Here is a 20,021-nt window from a genome sequence, read left to right as displayed (position 1 = left end):
GATGCCCCCAGCTTTGCTTTTCTTTTTCTAGATTGCTTTGGCTATTCTACCATTCCATGATTGTGGAATTGTGATTGTGATTCCATACAGACTTTAGGATTATTTGTTTTGGTTCTGTGAAAAATGCAGTTGGTATTTTGATAGGGATTGCATTAAATCTGTAGATTCCTTTGAGTAGTATAGACATTTTAACAATATTTGTTCTTCCAACCCATGAGCTTGAAATGTCTCTCTTCATGTCTTCAGTTTCTTTCATAGGTGTTCTATAGTTTTCAGAGTACAGATGTTTTACTTCTTTGGGTAGGTTTATTCCTAGGTATCGTATGGTTTTCGATGCAGTTGTTAATGGGATTGTTTTCTTATTTTCTCTTGCTGCTGCTTAATCATTGGTGTATAGAAATACAAGATATTTCTATACATTGATTTTTGTATTGTGTGACTGTTGAATTTGTGTATCAACTCTAGTAGTTTTTTGGTGGAATCTTTAAGGTTTTTTCTATATTTAGTATCGTGTCATCTGCAAATAGTGAAAATTTTACTTCTTCCTTACCAGTTTGGCTGCTTGTATTCCTTTTTGTTGTCTGATTGCTATGGCCAGTACTTCCCACTACTGTATTGATTAAAAGTGGTGGGAGTAGACATCCTTGTCTTGTTCCTGATCTTAGGGGAAATGCTTAGTTTTTTGAGTATGGTGTTTGCTGTTTTTCATATATGGCCTTTTTATGTTGAGGTATGTTCCCTCTAATCTTACTTTGTGGAGGGTTTTTTATCACGAATGTACTTTGTTGAATGCTTTTTCTGCATCTATTAAAAAGATCATGTGCTTTTTATCCTTTCTTTTATGGATGTGATGTATCACATTGACTGATTTGTGAATATTGAACCACCCTTAACATCCCAGGAGTAAATCCCACTTGATTGTGGCAAATGATTCTTTAATGTATTTCTAATGTATTGTTGGATTTGGTTTGCTAGTATTTTGTTGAGGATTTTTGAATCTGTGTTCATCAGAGATACTGGGCTATGGTTATGTTCTTTCTTTGATAACTATCTGGTTTTGTCAGAGTGATAGTGCCTCATGAAATGAATTTGGAATTTTTTTTGTTGAGTTTTTTGGAATAGTTTGAGAGGTATGGATAATAATTTTTCTTTAAATGGTAGAATCTGCCTGTGAAGCCATCAGATTTCAGATTTTTGAATATTTGGAGTTTTTTGATTACTGATTTAATTTCGTTGCTGCTAATCAATCTGTTCAAATTTTCTGTTTCACTTTGGGTAGATTGTTTCTAGGAACTTACACATTTCTTCAAGATTGTCCAATTTGTTGATAGTTTTTTATAATACTCTTACAGTTTGTATTTTTGTGGTGTTGGTTATTATTTCTCCTCTCTCATTTGTGATTTTATTTATTTGAGTTCTTTTTTCTTGATAAGTGTGGCTAGGTGTTCATTTTATTGTTCCCCTCCTCCATCCCTCCCAAAAATAGTTCTGGGTTTCATTGATCTATTGTTTCTTTAGTTTCTGTATCATTTATTTCTGTTTTAATCTTTATTATTTCCTTTTTCCTGCTGGCTTTCAGCTTTGTTACTCTTTTTCTAGCTTCCTTAAGTATAAGATTAGATGGTTTGAGGTTTTTTTGTTTTTTGTTTGTTTGTTTGTTTGCTCCTTGAGATAGGCCTGTACTGCTATATACTTCCAGACTACTTTTGCTGTATCCCAAAGGTTTTTGAACCATTGTGTTTTCATTTTCTTTTGTTTCTGTGTACCTTTTTATTCTTTTATTTCCTGTTTGACCCATTCATTGTTTTAGTAGCATATTATTTAAACTTCATAAATTTATGTTCTTTCCAGCTTTTTTCTTGTGGTTGATTTCTAGTTTCATAGCATTGTGGTCAATGAAGATGCATAGTATAACCTCAGTCTTTTTTAATTTGTTGAGGCTTGTTTTGTTGCCTAAAATATCTATTCTGGAGAATGTTCCATGTACACTTGAATGTGTATTTTGTTGTTTTAGGATAGAATGTTCTGTATATATCTGTTAGATCGATCTGGTCCAATGTGTCATTTAGATTTACTGTTTCTTTGTTGATTTTCTGTTTGGATTATCTGTCCATTGATATAAGTGGGGTGTTGTCCCCTACTGTATTATGTAATCAATAGTAACAAGCATAAAGGAAGTATTTGGGTGCTCCCATATTGGGTGCATGTTTATAATTGTTATATCTTCTTGTTGGATTGTCCTTTTTATGATTATATAGTGTTCTTCTTTGTCTCATGTTATAGTCTTTGTTTTAAAATCTATTTTTTTTAAATCTATTTTTTCCGATTAAAGTATTGCTACTCTGACTTTCTTTTTACTTCCATGTGCACAATAAATACTTTTCCATCCCTTCACTTTTAATCTGCAGGTGTCTGGGTCTAAAATGAGTCTCCTGGGGGATCCCTGGGTGGCTCAGTGGTTTGGCGCCTGCCTTTGGCCCAGTGTGTGATCCTGGAGTCCCGGGATCGAGTCCCGCGTCGGGCTCCCGGCAAGTCCCGGAGCCTGCTTCTCCCTCTGCCTGTGTCTCTGCCTCTCTCTTTCTCTCTCTGTCTCTCATGAATGAATAAATAAATCTTTTTAAAAAAATAAAATAAAATGAGTCTCCTGTAAGCAGATAGATTGGTCTTGTTTTTTTAGCCACTCTGATATCCTGTGTCTTTTGATTGGGGTGTTTAGTCCACTTACATTAAAAATAATTATTGGTAGAAATGTATGTATGCCACTTTATTACTTGTTTTACGGTTGTTTCTCAAGATTTTTTCTGATTCTTTCTTGTCTTTCATGGTTTGCTGGGTTTCTTTAGTGATGTACTTGGAGTCCTTTATTTTTTACATATCTATAATTGGTTTTGATTTGCAGTCATCATTACGTTCATTTTTAACATCTACATATTACTGTCTTTATTAACTTGATGTTCATTTAATTTTGGAACCATTCTTTACTCTTCTCCTTGCCATGTTTTAGGTATATGATGTCTTATTTTACATCCTTGCATTTTGTGAGTTCTTGACTGATGTTTATTTTTTTTTACAAAAATACTCATTTTTAGTGCTTTTGTGTTTCTGAACTTCATATTGTCCTTTTTGGTCTTTCCTTTGCACTCAAAGATTCCCCTTTAATATTTCTTGCAGGCCTAGTTTAGTTGTCATGAACTCCTATAGTTTTGTTTCTCTGGGAAACTTTGACTTACTCTTCTGAATTATAGCCTTGTTGGATAAAGTATTTTGGGCTGTAGGTTTTTCCCATCCAGCATTTTGAATATATTATGCCGCCACTTTGTCTTGGAAAGTTTCTGCTGAAAAATCTGATAGCTTCATGAGGTTTCCATATGTAACCATCATCTTTGTCTTCTGCATTTTATACTTTTTATCACTGTATTTTGTCATTTTAATTACAGTGGTGTGGATATGCCTTTGTTGATTTTGTTTGGTATTCTCTGTGCCTCCTGAATCTGAATATCTGTTTCCTTCCCGAATTAGGGAAGTTTTCAGCTATTATTTCTTCAACTAAATTGTCTACCCCCTTTTCTCTCTCTCCTGGGACTTCTACAATATGAATATTATTAAGTTTGATGGAGTCACTGAGTTCCTAAGTCTCTTCTATTGCATAATTCTTTTTCCTCTCTTTTATTCAGCTTGATTATATTACTGTGTCTTCTAGGTCAGTAATTCATTTGCTTCTTCCAGTCTGCTATTTATTCTGTCAAGTGAAATGTTTCTCATTTCATTTATTGATCCCTTTATCTCTTTATTATTCCTCATCTCATTAAGGATCTCATTGATGTTCTCTACTCTTCTCAAGTTCAGTGAGTATCCTTCTGATCATTGTTTTAAATTCTCCATCAGGCATGTTATCTATATCTGTTTTGCTAAGATCTCTGGCTGTGTCCTTGTCCTTTCATTTAGGATAAATTCCTCTATCTTCTCATTTTGTCTAAGTCTCTGTGCCTATTTCTGTGTGTTAGGAAAGTCAGCTGTGTCTCCTATTCTTTAAAATAATAATGGCCTTATTAAAAAAAAAAGGTTCTGTAGTTCCCTGTAGCATAGTGTCCCCATGTTCCAGGGCCTGGCACTTCTGGGAGTATCTCCAATATGTGCTGGGAGAGCTCTGCTATTGTGTCCTGGCCACTTTATCCTTCAGGCCAGTTGTCTGTAGAGGCTTTCTTTGTCTGTTGTGGACAACATTTGGTCCCTGGTCTAAATGTGGCACATTTTAACTAGGTGAGCTCTGGTCGTCTTGTGAAATGAGAACTGTTGCTACTCCTATGGGAACCCAGGCCTTGCAAAACTCCTGAATCAGGAGATGTGGGTATAAGCAGGGGTTTGGGCTGGTCTTCTGAGGGGCGAGGGGTGGTGCTGTGCTTGGACTGAGGCAAGTGTGACTGAGCCTGTTCCACCAGCACGTGGGGTGGTGAGATTTGGTGTAAAGTCAGGTAGAGAGGGTCAGCATTTTTCACAGAAGTAGAACAAATAATCCTAAAATTTCTGTGGAACCACAAAAGACCCCAAATAGTTAAAGCAGTCTTTAAAAAGAAAAGCTGGAGGCCTCACATTCCCAGATATCAAGATATATTACATAGCTACAGTAATCACAACAGTATAGAATTGGTACAAAAGTAGACACATAGATCAGGAATAGAATAGAAAACCCAGAAACACCCATGATTATATGGTCAATTAATCTTCAACAAGGAGGCAAGAATATGCAGTGGGGAAAAATGGCAGTTTCTGCAACAAACGGCTATGGAAAACCATTTAGCCTCATCCAAAAGAATGAAACTGGACCACCTTCTTATACCATACACAAAAGTAAGCTTAAGGGATGCCTAGGTGGCTCAAGGGTTGAATGTCTGCCTTTGGCTCAGGTTGTGATTCCACGGTCCTGGGATCAAGTCTATGATCTCTGCCTCTCTCTCTGTGTCTCTCATGAATGAATAAATAAAATCTTAAAAAAAAAAAAAAACAGGACGCCTGGGTGGCTCAGTGGTTGAATGTCTGCTTTCAGCTTAAAGAGTAATACTGGGATCCGGGATTGAGTCCTGCATCGGACTTCCTGCGAGGAGTCTCCTTCTCCCTCTGCCTGTGTCTCTGCCTCTCTTTGTGTGTCTCATGAATAAATAAATCTTTAAAAAATAAATAAATAAATAGAATCTTAAAATGGATTAAGGACCTAAATGTGAGATCTGGAACCATAAGCATCCTAGAAGACCGCACAGGCAGTAATGTGTCTGACACAGGCTGTAGCAACATTTTCCTAGGTATGTCCCCTGAGACAAGGGAAACAAAAGCAAAATAAAGTATTGGGACTACATCAAAATGAAAAGATTCTGTACAGGAAAAAACAAAACAAAACTAGAAGACAACCTACAGAATGAGAGAAGATATGTGCAAATGACATATCCCATAAAGAGTCTCCAAAATATATAAAGAACTTAACACAGCTCAATGCCAAAAAAAACCCCAAATCCAATTACAAAATAAGCAGAAGACATGGACATTTCTCTAAAGAAGACATCTAGATGACCAACAGACACATGAAAAGATGCTCATCATCACCTGTCATCAGGGAAATGCAAATCAGAACTACAATGAGGTATCACCTCACATTGATCAAAATGGTAAAACCAGTAACACAGGAAACAACAGGTGTTGGTGAGGATGTGGAGAAAAAGGAACCTTAGTGCACTGTTGATGGGACTGTAAACAGTGCAGCTGCTGTGGAGAACAGTATGGAGGTTCCTGAAAAAATTAAAAATAGGGCAGCCCCGGCGGCTCAGCGGTTTGGCGCAGCCTTCGGCCCGGGGTGTGATCCTGGAGACCCAGTATCGAGTCCCACATCGGGCTCCCTGCATGGAGCCTGCTTCTCCCTCTGCCCGTGTCTCTGCCTCTCTCTCTATGTCTCTCATTAATAAAGAAATAAAATCTTTAAAAAAAATTAAAAATAGAACTATCCTATGATCCAGTAATCACACTACTGAATATTTACCCAAAGAGAATGTAAACACTAATTTGAAAAGATCTATGCAGCCCTCTGTTTATTACAGCATTTTTTTTTTTACAATAGCTAAATTATAGAAGCAACCCAGGTGTTCACCAATAGATGAGTCGTTAAAGTGTGCTGTATACACACACACAATGGAATGAATGTTAGCCGTAAAAAAAATACATGAAATCTTGCCATTTGCAACAACATGGACAGAGCTAGAAAGTATAATACTAAGTGAAATAAATCAGAAAGACAAATACCGTATGATTTTTCACTTATGTGGAATTTAAGAAATAGACAATAAGAACAAGATTCTTAACTCTAGAGAACAAACAGGTGTTCACTAAAGGGGAGGTGGGTGGGGGATGGGGGAAACAGGTGAAAGGAATGAAGAGTATACTTATCACGATGAGCACGGAGTAATGTATAGAATTGCTGAACCACTCTGTTGTACACCAAAGTTGATAGAATACTGTTAAGTGTACTGGAATTAAAATAATTTTTTCTTGCCCCTGATCATTTTTACAAAAATTATCTCTCATGAAGAGAGAAGTGTCTGATAATGTAAATTTAGCAGAATGTTAATTGTACAATCTAAATGATATATATATAGGTATTCATTGCATAGTTTTTCAATTTTTCTGTATAAAAGTCTTCATAATATGTTGGGGGAAAATGTGAAAAATCTCTAATATTTATATCACTAATACAGTGGCCACAAGCTACTTTCCTAACTTAAAGGACGTCAGTCTTGGGATCCCTGGGTGGTGCAGCGGTTTGGCGCCTGCCTTTGGCCCAGGGCGTGATCCTGGAGACCCGGGATCGAATCCCACATCGGGCTCCCGGTGCATGGAGCCTGCTTCTCCCTCTGCCTATGTCTCTGCCTCTCTCTCTCTCTCTCTGTGACTATCATAAATAAATAAAAATTAAAAAAAAAAAAAAGAACTCTTTAAAAAAAAAAAAAAGACGTCAGTCTTCAGAATAAATTTTTAATTTCTTGGTGTTCTAAATTAGAGCACTGAGGCTGTGTTTTAGCTTTATAGTTTGAAGTTAGCTTAATATGTTTTGGTGACATTTTAAAAAGACAGCTTTCCCATTTCAGCCAAAGTAATCATGACTAAACAGTCTTTTCCAAAAGTCTACCAAATATGTAACTAAGAAAACCTTACCTTGTTTTTTTTATTGTTCCCTGTTGGTCTCCTGATTACCCTGGAATTCTTAATATGTAGTTTTATTCTAGTTCTGTTGAGAGTGCATTAGAAGTACATATATTTTAGACTTCGTTTCTTTAAAAAAGTATATATTGTGTATGTATATATACAATTTTTTTTAATTAGGATTTAGTTGAGGCTTAACCCAAAATTAAAACCGTATTAAACTCTATTTTATAAATATTATTTTCCTATAGCTCCACAACTTGCATGTGCATGTGTATGTGTGTATGTATATATAATTTTTTTTTTAATTTCTTACAGTATTTGAAAGCTGTGATAACTCCAGAGTGTCTTCTGATACTAGATTATCGTAATTTAAATTTAGAGCAGTGGCTGTTCCGGGAACTCCCTTCACAGTTGGCTGGAGAAGGACAACTTGTCACATACCCTTTACCTTTTGAGTTCAGGGCTATTGAAGCACTCCTACAATACTGGGTAAGCCTATTTTTATTTAGCTTCTTGAATTTGTTGTTTTAAAATGCTCCTGAGAAGGAAGATAAGTTGGTATCAATGGCACCTTCCCTAACCACACCCTACCTCCAAACAAAAACATCTCTAAAGGTCCTGTGTGGAGAAAGTACATGCATAAGCTCTATGGTCTAATCAAATAGATCTGAGATCTCTAGGTAGAGTTTATAGAGTCTCTTTGAGAGCCATAATGTTCAGTTAAGCATGTTTTAAATTGGCTGTCCTTTGTACAATTTTGGTAAGTATTTTAGGAGTGATAATTCAGAATACTTCCTGAATATGATAGAACATATCAAGAAAGTTTCAAATGTATTCCATCTTATTCTGTAACTAAATTGCATATTGTAAAACTGCACACACATAAACATTATAGCTCAAGTCATTCTAATACTTTCCACATTACTCTTTAATATGTGTATATAATCCTTTGAGACAGCTAGATGATGCCACTGTTTGAGACCTACTTGGACATAGGAACTGTGTATAATTCTTGTGATTCCCTCATTGTGTTGATAATTACTGGGTATCTGAGGACCCTGTCAGGCCCTGAATGACAGTGGTCACTGTCATCCTGGCCCCCGCAAATTGGTCATTATCTTTCTTCTCCCTAGTAGTCAGGATAGTACTGTGCAGGAACCACCTGAATACAACAGTTAGTTCTAGGAGCATACTGACCAGAGTGGGCAAAGCCGGTAAAGTGGGTGAGGATGGAGTGAACCTGGGACCCTTCTCTTCTGTCTGCCCTGCTGTACCGAGGGAGTAGGAATTGGCTTCATTCGGTTCACTCGGTTTCATGAAGCAGGAGCACCCGCTAGTACCAGCCAAGTAGATGGGGACTACTTGGAGCACAGTTACTAAAGGGAAAAATACAGGGGAGGGAAAGAAGAGAAGGTGCAACCAGTGGTCAGTGACAGTCTGCATAGGCCGAATAAGCTCTTGGGCTCATGCTGAGACAAACAGTACATATTGGAATTGATGCCATTATTTGATTAATCACTGCTTCATTCTCTTAGGCTATTCACCAACAGGTATGGAAATATTTCAGTATTCTAACAACTGGTATAGCTGTATCAGTGTTTTCCTGCTGAATGTCTACCATGCCTGAATTTACTTGAATAACAAGTATACTTTCTTTTTTTTGAATAATAAGTATACTTTTGACTTGATGCCGATTTATTTCTTAAAGTCCCAAGTTATATTTTGGTTTTCAGAAGAGGTTTTTTTATATATAGAAATTTTGAACTATATTCTGTTTACAAAGAACATAGGTATTATTTACCAAATGTGAAGTATATATTTTAACCATGGAATGGCAGGTTTTATTTTAATTAATCAATCTTGCATTCTTTTCATAATAAATGTATGTGAGGCAAACTCTTATGAGAGTTAATGCCCTGTCAACCAAATGCAAGCCTGGCAACATTATGCAAGGTTATCTTTTAACCTGGTTGGTAGATCCAGTTTTTTAATCATCTGAAGTAGGCATTCCAGCAATGACCATGTTCTGAAACATTACCAGCCTTCTTAGTTATTACAGACTTCTGTGTTTCATCAGAGGATCCACTGATCCTGAATATTCTAAAAAAGACTGTTTTGATTCTTATGAAAGGTCATGTTGTTATCTAGATCAGCTCTCTTCAGGGGAAACTCAGCATTCTGCAGCCCCTGATCCTTGAGACACTGGAAGCCTTAGTGGATCCCAGACATTCTTCTGTGGACAGAAGCAAACTCCACATCCTACTACAGAATGGCAAGAGGTAACTCTGGATGTTCACCAACTTGGGAGGTAGACACAAACATCTTAGACTTCTCTTTTAGCTGTTCTAACAGCTTAATGCATAGCATTAACTCAGATACAAAATAAATATGATTATTCCCTGTTTTAAAAATACCAATTAGTCTTACTAATGGTAATGACTTTCTCTTTGTGCCTTCAAAGTAGGAAAGTAGCCTCGGTGGGCACATAGACTAATGTTTATTGAAAAGCTATTATGCATGAAATGCTCTATCAGGGTCTTTATTTTTGGTATGGGAATTGATTTTGATATTTACTATGCACATGAACAATTTTTTTTATAAGTCCGTGTTTACCATGAACATATAGGTGGATTTACTTGATAAGGTATTTTAAAAAGGTATTTTTCTTATAGGGAAATATGTTTATAAGTTTGTTATTGATCATTTCTATACAATTACTCTTATAGTCTGTCAGAGTTAGAAACCGATATTAAAATTTTCAAAGAGTCTGTTTTGGAGATCTTGGATGAAAAAGATTTGCTGGAAGAGCTCTGCCTAACAAAGTGGACTGACCCCCAAGTCTTGTAAGTATTATTATGTCATCATGCTATGTTGCCTGTTTGGTTAGGATCAGTCTTCTGTCTTCTTCAAGATGGTTTTTCTTGGAGAATGCAATATTTTCTCCAGACTAGAAAATACAGGCACTTTTTATCTCCAGTTGTTTTACTATTTCTGCATATGTATGGCCTCCAATTCAGTTTAATGAGGATATATTGTTTACTTTATACACAGCTGTATACACCCACTGTGCTGGGCTGTGATGAATATAAACACTGTGATGAATATAAACACTCCATTACCTTTATCTTCAAGGAACTGACCACCACAGTGTCACGACATCTACCTGAATAACTTAACCTAGGGAACACAGTGGAAGAGAGGGAAGGATACTCATGTGGGGACAGGGGTGGGGAGTGAAGGAAGGTAAGACACTGGCATATATTCTGTAACTTTGGTCTAATGTAAAAATGCTTATCTTCTAAAACTTTTCTCTCTTACGGAATTAGAAGTCGTTTACTCTTATGTGCACTCGATATTTAACTCAAGTTAAATATTTTTTAAGTATTCAAAATATTTCATTTTTGTTCTTTGTAGACAGTGTTAGAAATTAATGGAGACACCATTGTAATGTATATAGCTTTCACAATCTGTACATATTTTTTTAAGCATTTTGGGATATTCATTATTTAGATTCTATTCTGATAAGGAAAAATTAAGATTAAAGGACTATTATAGGGACATCTGGGTGGCTCAGCAGTTGAGTGCTGCCTTCAGCTCAGGGTGTGATCCCAGAGTTCCGGGATCAAGTCCCACATCGGGCTCCCTGCGAGGAGCCTGCTTCTCTCTGCCTATGTCTCTGCCTTCTCTTTGTGTCTCTCATGAGTCAATAAATAAAAATCTTTTAAAAAAATTTAAACTATTATATAGCTGATAGATATAGTAGTAGAAACTTTTTTTAAAGGTTTATCTGTTTATTCATAAGAGACCCAGAGGGAGGCAGAGACATAGGCAGAGGGAGAAGCAGGCTCCTTGCAGGGAGCCCACTTTGGGACTTGATCCTGGAACTCCGGGATCACATCCTGAGCCAAAGGCAACACTCAAATGGTGAGCCACCCAGGCACCTCTAGTAGTAGAAACTTGAACACACTTGTAACTCTTGTTTACTTTGCCTATTAGGCCAATCTGTGTCTAATATACTTTATGATAATAAGTGTCTTTCACAGAGTACTACTTACTCTCCGTGGTAGGGTGGTAGTGGGAATAAGGGACTCAAAGTGACTTTTGAGATCATTCAGGTACATTTTTTTTTCATATATGAAAATGACATTATGTTCCTACCTTGGAAAGGAAATGCTCTTTGTTTGTTTTTAGTTTTATTTTATCTTATTTTCACCAATTTGCCCTCATTCACCAGCATTTACCAATCTGGGTTTTACTGTAAACTGTAAACTCATGCACCTGTGCATGAGAATCCCTTTACTTGGGGCTACTGAATACAGTAAACCCAACTAGCCTGTACCCTCAACTTACTCTTTTTAGTGTTGAGGATCACTTGACAAAGCCACGCACTGATTGGCCTCAATCACAATGATAGAAAAGACAGGCCACTTTTTTCATTAGTAGTTGAATACTATAAACAGATTCAGAAAGCTTTTCGTACTAAATGTATGATGATGCATTGGGAGTATGTTAATTATATTAACTCTTTAATTGAAGTGAAAAGAGCAGTGCTGGAATTGACCATGCAGAAGAGATGGAATTGCTCTTGGAAAACTATTACCGATTAGCTGACGATCTTTCCAATGCAACACGGGAACTCAGGGTACTGATTGATGATTCACAAAGCATTATATTCATCAATCTGGACAGGTAAGAAAGCATTCTATTGAACAATCAGTAAATATATTATTTTAAAATAATTCTAAAGTGATAAAAACTTTGAAGGAACTCTCATTTTGGAAGGAGTTATACCATCATTATCACCTGTAAATGCAACATGGAAGTATGTCCTTTTTTAAAGGTGTAGATTTAATCTTTGGGGTCTTTAATAGATTATTTGGTGAATTTGTTGTGTACAGTTAGTGGGCCCTTCTGATCTGAGTAGATGTTCTCCTCTCTAGCCACCGTAACGTGATGATGAGATTGAATCTACAGTTGACCATGGGAACCTTCTCTCTTTCTCTCTTTGGACTAATGGGAGTTGCTTTTGGAATGAATTTGGAATCTTCCCTTGAAGAGGTGAGACTATTATTTCAATAATCTAGGGATTATTTTTTTGTTTTGAAGATCATTTTTTTAATCTTTTTTTTTTAAGATTTATTTATTTGTTCATGATAGAGAGAGAGAGAGAGAGAGAGACAGGCAGAGGGAGAAGCAGGCTCCATGCCGGGAGCCTGACGCGGGACTTGATCCCAGGTCTCCAGGATCAAGCCCTGGGCCTAAGGCAAGTGCTAAACTGCTGAGCCACCCAGGGATCCCAAAGATCATTTTTTTAAAATGGATTTTAAGAGGCACCTGGCTGGCTCAGTCAGTAGAGCATGCAACTCTTGATCTTGGGATTGTGGGTCTGAGCCCCATGTTGAGAATAGAGATTATTTAAAAATAAAATCTTCTAAAAAATGGATTTTAAAAGGAGTTTTAACCTGTATACACCCTTAGTGAATTAAAATGTATACTCTAATTTACTCAAAATTCAAGCAGTATTTTTAGACCCTGTTGTAACATAAATAGAACTGTAGCTGTGGTTGACTCACATTTCTCAAAAAATGAGGCCATGCGTGGGAAAGTTTGACAAGACAGTATTACACTGTGAAGCAGTGGTCTTGCAGGATCATACTGTGTGGCTGTGGTGATGCAGGATTGGACTTTGAGGCATGCTCGGGCAGAATGGCACCAAAAGGCACTGATAATGCAGGATCACACCATGAGATGGTGCTTATGCAGAATCATGCAATGAGGTGGTGGTAAGCAGAATTTCACTGTGAGGCCATGCTAATGAAGAACTCTTTTTTCTAATTCTCATGTGCCAGGCATTGGTAGTTTACTTCCTTTATTTGGTTCAGTGAGAACAGAGCTCTGAGATGGATGTGTTATCCCTACTTTATAGATGAGAAAATAGGCTCAGGAAACTGAAGTGATTTACTCAGGGGCACAGTGCTATAAAATCACAGTTGTGATCTGAGCCCAAGACTTACACTCTACATTTTGCTGCTTTTTCACTTTAATATAATATAAGCTGCCAGAGTTCTTAATGTCACCAAAGCCTGGTTTTTCAGAAAATATTTTACTATAGAATTTCTAGAAAAAAGGGCAGCCCAGGTGGCTCAGTGGTTTAGCTCTGCCTTCAGCCCAGGGTATGATCCTGGAGACCCGGGATCAAGTACCACATCGGGCTCCCTGCATGGAGCCTGCTTCTCCCTCTGCCTATGTCTCTGCCTCTCTCTCTCTCTCTCTCTCTCTCTGTCTCTCATGAATAAATAAATAAAATCTTAAAAAAAAGAAAATAATATGTATTCAACACACTCTGGCTCTGTGTCCTTATTAATCTTTTTCCTTAATTTTATTTAAATTAATTAACATAGTGTATTACTAGTTTCAGAGGTAGAGGTCAATGATCATCAGTTGCATAGAATACCCAGTGCTCATCATATCACGCACCCTCCTTCATGCCCATCACCCAGTTACCCCATCCCTCCAGCTACCCTTAGTTTGTTTCCTAGAGTTAAGTCTCTTATGCTTCGTCTCCCTCTCTGATTTTGTCTTATTTTATTTTTCCCTCCCTTCCCCTATGATCCTGCTTTGTTTCTGAAATTCCACATATGAGATCATACAGTATTTGTCTTTCTCTGACTGACTTCACTAAGCATAATACCCCCTCTAGTTCCATCCATGTTGTTGCAAATGGCAAGATATCTTTTTGTTGGCTGAGGAATATTCCATTGTGTGTGTGTGTATGTGTGTGTGTGTGTGTGTGTGTACACACACATACCACATCTTCTTTATGTATTCATCTGTCGATTGTGTCCTCATTAATCTAAAAGATCTGTTCTCTGTCTCTTTGGCTGTCATCCTACTTGAACCCATGTTGTCTCTTATTAGGATCACTCTTCACTTCTGAAAAGTGATCTGTAAAAGAAGCTGATCTTGATGGTCACTCTTCTGTTAAATATTCAGTGGTTTTTGATGCCCTTAAAGATCCAGACTCCTTGGCCTGAAGGGCTTTTCCTGGCATGTGTGCCGACATCTCCATGCTGAAGTCAGCTGTCTTGCTCTTGCTATAGGTGTTGCATCAGTATTTCTTCACAGGTATGCTTCCTCCTGACAGCCCCCTAAGCTCCCACCTCCTCTGCCTGGATAGCTTCTGCTTACCTCTCACATCTCAACTTGTGTGCTGCTTCCAAGGAGAATCTTGACGGTGTTAGTCATTTTAATGCTCTTTATGATATACGTAAAAGAAAAATAAATGCAGTGCATTCATTTATCTTATAAACAGTTTTTTGTGTGTGTTTCTGCTATATACTGTGCACTGCTTTCAGCCCTGGGGAAATAGCAGTGAGTCCCTGCCCTCGTGGAGGTTATGTGATTGTAGAGAGCAAACATACTTACAATATGTTAGGTGGCAAGTGCCATGAAGAAAAAGCACAGTGAAAAAACAGAGAATGTTCACAGGAGGTGAGATTAAGAGCATTTTAGAGATAGGGTGGTTAAGGAATGTCTTTCTGAGGAGATGACACTAGGAAGTGGGAAGGTCTGGGGGGAAAGTGTTCTAAGCCAAGGGAATACACACATAATTACTGGAGTGAATGGGAATGGACTGTGCTTGTTCAAGAAGCAGCAAGGCTGGGGGAAGTAGGAGAGTGAGTCAGGAGGAGAGGTAGGAAACAAGGGCAGAGGGCAGACAAGTGGGAGATGAATTTGTAGAGCCTAATAAGGGTTTGGATTTATTTTAAGTGTGCTGGGCATCTGTTAGGAGGCTGTTAAGCCTAAATGTAAATTATTAAGTTCAGAAGTAACCAAAAATTTTGTGCCATGTAGACCAACCCTGGAAATTCTCCGAAGATAACTTCTAAAGACCTTTGTAGATTCTGTACCGTGTGGCTACAGAACCCCTTTATACAAGTTCCTGTCATTCTCTTAGATCATTTTTGTTAGGAATCATATTTTTGTATGTACTTTTTTTTTTTTTTTAAAGATTTTATTTACTCATTCATGATAGGGGGATCGGGGGCAGAGACACAGGTAGAGGGAGAAGCAGGCTCCATGCCAGGAGCCCGACGCAGGACTCGATCCCGGACTCCAGGATCACGCCCCGGGCCAAAGGCAGGCGCAGAACCACTGAGCCACCCAGGAATCCCCTTGTATGTACTTTCTACAGGCTAACTTTTTTTTTTTTTCATTTTATACCTAAATATTTTCTCACTAAATGCGTATTTCTTTTTAAAAAGGACTTTTAGAAATTCCTCTCTGATACTGGCGGAATATGCAGTCCTAGGTGTAGAGCAACCCAGTTATAATGAGATGTAAGTGGTTCATGGTCAGTGGTCAGCTGTGTGCTCAGTATGGGGTGGTTGGCTCCCTTAGAACAAGATTCCAGTCAGGGTTTCATCAGTTACAAATTACATGTCTAGGTTACCTGAAAAGGAGCTCAGGCATGTTTATTAAATCCACAGATGTCAAAGTCTCTGCTTCTCTGTAGACAGGGTTAGTATTGGCAATGGTCAGCCTAGGATAGGAAAAACTTTTTTTTTCTTTTTTTTTTAGATTTTTATTTATTCATGAGAGATATAGAATGAGAGACATAGGCAGAGGGAGAAGCAGGCTCCCTGTGGGGAGTCTGATGTGGGACTGGATCTCAGGATCCCAGGATCCCGAGATCATAATCTGAGCCAAAGGCAGATGCTCAACCACTATGCTACCCAGGCGTCCCAGTTTTTACTTTTTAAGATATTTTCAGGCTGTTCTAAGAATAGTCAAAAGAATGGCCATAGAGGCTTGGAGCAAATTCTTTAAACACCAACATTGTATCACATTCCCTCTCTCCTTCTATATTTATCTACAGCCTTTTTTTCCTAAAACCACGTGAGAGTAAGCAACAGATGTGATGCCCCTTTACCTCTAAAGATTTCAGTATATGCTTCTTAAAAACATGGACATTCTTATACCTAACCGCAGTGCAGATGTCAAAATCGGGAAGCTGACATTGAAACAGTGCTGAAGGGTCTGTGGACCTTATTCATGAGAGACTGGGGGGGGGGAGGGGCAGAGACACAGGCAGAGGGAGAAACGGGCTCCATGCAGGGAGCCCAATGCGGGACCTGATCCCAGGTCTCCAGGATCAGGCCCTGGGCCGAAGGCGGCGCTAAACTGCTGACCACCTGGGCTACCCTCTTCATATCCTTTTAATAGGTTCTGCCTATGCCTTATGTCCGTATGTTCTTTTGTTGAGTCCCATCAGGAGGCATGTGACGTTTGTCTTTCCTCTCACTGGTGAAAACAACTTTGATCATTAGGTTAAGGTACTGTCTGCCAACTTTCTCTCCTATAAAGTTACTCTGTTTCTCTGTGGAACAAAGCATCTTGTAGGAAGATACTTTGAGACTGTGTAAAAAATCCTGTTATTCATTAAATTTTCACCTTCTAGTTTTCACATGCCTCAGTTGATCCAAAATTAATTCATGCCTGTATCAAATATTACTGTGATAGTTACCAAATGGTGATTTTCTTTTTTAAGTTTTTATTTTAATTCCAGTAATTACAGTGTTCTATTAGTTTCAGGTCTACAATATAGTGATTCAACACTTCCATCCACCACTTGATGTCCTCCTTATTCCCCACCTATTTCCCCCACACCCCATCCACCTCTCCTCTGGTAACCATTAGGGCATATTCTGTGTAGTTAAGAGTATGTTTCTTGGTTTGTCTCCTCTTTTTTCCATTTGCTTGTTTTCTTTCTTAAATGCCATTTATCGGGACACCTGGGTGGCTCAGCAGTTGAGCGTCTGCCTTTGGCTCAGGGTGTGATCCTGGAGTTCCAGGATCCAGTCCCACATCAGGCTCCCTGCATGGAGCCTGCTTCTCCCTCTGCCTGTGTCTCTGCCTCTCTCTGTTTCTCTCATGAATAAATAAATAAAATTTTTTAAAAATTCCATTTATGAGTGAAATCATATGGTATTTGTCTTTCTCTGTTTCACTTAGCATAATACCCTGGCTAACATCCATGTCTTGGCAAGTGGCAAGATTTTCATTCTTTTTTATGGATGAGTAATATTCCGTTGTATTTTGTGTATTTACACACACACACCGTTTTTTAATTCATTCATCAATGGACACTTGGGTTGTTTCCGCATCTTGGCTATTATACATAATGCTGCTGTAAATATAAACACAGGGGTGCATATATCCCTTTTGAATTACTGTGTTTGTATTCTCTGGGTAGGTACCCAGAAGAGTGCTTGATGATAAGGTGGTTCTATTTTTACCTTTTTTTTTTTTTTTTTTTAATATTTTATTTGTTTATTCATGAGAGACAGAGAAAGAGAGGCAGAACACAGACAAAGGGAGAAGCAGGCTCCATGCAGGGAGCCTGATGTGGGACTCGATCCCGGGTCTCCAGGATCACGCCCTGGGCTGAAGGCAGCGCTAAACTGCTGAGCCACCCAGGCTGCTCTATTTTTACCTTTTTGAGGAACCTCCGAACTGTTTTCCACGGTGGCCACACCAGATTGCGTTCCCACCAACAGTGCAGGAGGGTTCCTTTTTCTCCGCATCCTCAACAATACCTGTTGTTTCTTGTGCTGTTGGTTTTAGCCATTTTGATCAGTATGAAATGATACCTAATTATAGTTTTGATTTGCATTTCACTGATGATAGGTGATGATGAGCATCTTTTCATGAACCTGTTAGCCATCTGGGTATCTTCATTGTAGAAATGTCTGTTCCAGTCTTATTTTCTAATTAGATTATTGGGGTTTTGGGTGTTATTTTAGTTCTTCATATATTTTGGATACTAGCTCTTTTATCAAGTATATCATTTGCAAATATCCTCTCCCAATCTATAGGCTGCCTTTTAGTTTTGCTGATTGTTTCCTGTGCTGTGCAGAAGCTTTTTATTTTGATGTAGTCCCAATAGTTTAGTTTTGCTTTTGTTTCCCTTCCTCAGGAGACATATCTTGAAAGAAGTTGGTATGGCCAGTGTCAAAGAAGTTACTGCCTGTGCTCCTCTCTAGGATTTTTGTGATTCCAGGTCTCACATTTAGGTCTTTAATCCATTTTGAATTTATTTCTGTATATGGTGTAAGAAAGTGGTCCAGTGTCATTCTTTTGGATGAGGCTGTTCAGTTATCCCAAACCATTTGCTGAAGAGAGTATTTTTCCCGTTGGATATTATTTCCTCTTTTGTTGAAGATGACCTTTGTCAACTGACCATATAATTGTGGGTTTATTTCTGGATTCTCTCTTCTGTTTCATTGATCTTTGTGTCTGTTTTTGTATCAGTACCATACTGTCTTGATGATTACAGCTTTGTAATATAACTTGAAGTCCAGAATTGAGATTCTTCCAGCTTTGGTTTTTCTTTTTTGACATTCCTTTGGCTATTTGGGGTCTTTGTGGTTCCATAAAAATTTTGGATTATTTGTTCTAATTCTGAATAAAGCTGTTGGTATTTTGATAGGGTTTGCATGAAATCTGTAGATTGCTTTGGGTAGTTATAGACATTTTAACAGTATTCTTCCAACCCATGAGCATAAAACGTCTTTCCATTTCTTTGTGTTGTCTTCAGTTTCTTTCATCAGTATAGTTTTCAGAGTACGGGTCTTTATCACCTTTTTGGTTATGTTTATTCCTAAGTATCTTCTTATTTGGGGTGCAATTGTAAATGGGATTGTTTTCTTAGTTTCTCTTCTGCTTCATCATTGGTGTATAAAAATAGAACAGATTTCTGTACATTGATTTTGTATCCTGCAACTTTACTAATTCTTCTATCAGTTCTAGCAGTTTTTTGGTGTAGTCTTTAGGGTTTTCTATATATAGTATCATGTCATTTGCAAATAGTGAAAATTTTACTTTTTCCTTGCCAATTTGGATGCCTTTATTTCTTTTTGTTGTCTAATTGCTGTACTTCCAGTACTGTGTTGAATAGAAGTGATGAAAGTGGACATCCTTGTCCTATTCCTGATCTTAGGGGAAAAGCTTAGTTTTTTTTTTTTTTTTTTTTTTTTTTTAAGCTTAGTATTTTGAGTATGAGGTTTGCTGTGGGTTTTTCATATGTAGCCTTTATTACATTGAGGTATTTTCCCTCTAAACCTACTTCGTGGAGGGTTTTTTATAGTGAATCATTGTATTTTATTGAATGCTTTTTATGCATCTGTTGAAATGATCATAAGGTTTTTATCCTTTCCTCTTGTTATGGTATATCATGTTGGTTGATTTACATATACAGAACCACCTTGGCAACCCAGAAATAAATCCCACTTGATTGTGGTGAATGATTATTTTAATGTATTGTTGGATTTTGTTTGCTAGTATTTTATTGAGGTTTTTGCATCTGTGTTCATCAGAGATTCTGGTCTGTAGTTCTCTTTTTTATAGTGTCTTTGTCTGGTTTGGATGTCAGGGTAATGCTGGCCTCACAGAATGAATTTGGGAGGTTGTTTTTTTTTGTTTTTTTTTTAAGATTTATTTATTTATTCAGTCAGAGAGAGCGAGAGAGAGGCAGAGACCCAGGCAGAGGGAGAAGCAGGCATCATACAGAGAGCCCAGAGAGCCTGACGTGGGACTTGATCTAGGGTCTCCAGGCTCACGCCCTGGGCTGCAGGCAGCACTAAACCGCTGCACCACCAGGCTGCCCTCTTTTTCTCTTTTTGATGAGTCTGGTAAAGGTATATCAGTCGTGTTGATCTTTTCAAATAACTAGCTCCTGGTTTCACTGATGTGTTGTACTTTTTTAGTTTTTATTTTATTTCAAATATTCTTTCCTTCTGATTTTTTGGTTTTGTTTGTTTTTCTAGCTCCTTTAG

General features: G+C 37.8%; 1 protein-coding gene across 3 annotated transcripts in view; it reads left to right on the top strand.

Moving 5' to 3' along the window:
* Positions 1-20,021, top strand: part of MRS2 (magnesium transporter MRS2) — a 45,412-nt gene that overhangs the window by 8,513 nt on the left and 16,878 nt on the right. For 2 of the 3 annotated variants that reach the window (XR_013373813.1, XM_077886205.1), the window contains exons 5-9: positions 7,501-7,674; positions 9,334-9,464; positions 9,912-10,028; positions 11,722-11,874; positions 12,126-12,243. Coding sequence is in view for 2 of the 3 variants with exons in the window: in XM_077886205.1 (XP_077742331.1) it covers positions 7,501-7,674; positions 9,334-9,464; positions 9,912-10,028; positions 11,722-11,874; positions 12,126-12,243 (693 nt within the window). In the remaining variant the exon portion in view is untranslated. Of the gene's footprint in view, positions 1-7,500; positions 7,675-9,333; positions 9,465-9,911; positions 10,029-11,721; positions 11,875-12,125; positions 12,244-14,310; positions 14,353-20,021 lie in introns of those variants that run through there. The other variant, XM_077886206.1, reaches the window with a different exon arrangement.

Source organism: Canis aureus, chromosome 37 (genome assembly GCF_053574225.1).
Source record: "Canis aureus isolate CA01 chromosome 37, VMU_Caureus_v.1.0, whole genome shotgun sequence".
NCBI lineage: Eukaryota > Metazoa > Chordata > Mammalia > Carnivora > Canidae > Canis > Canis aureus.
This window is presented reverse-complemented; position numbering and strand designations above follow the sequence as displayed.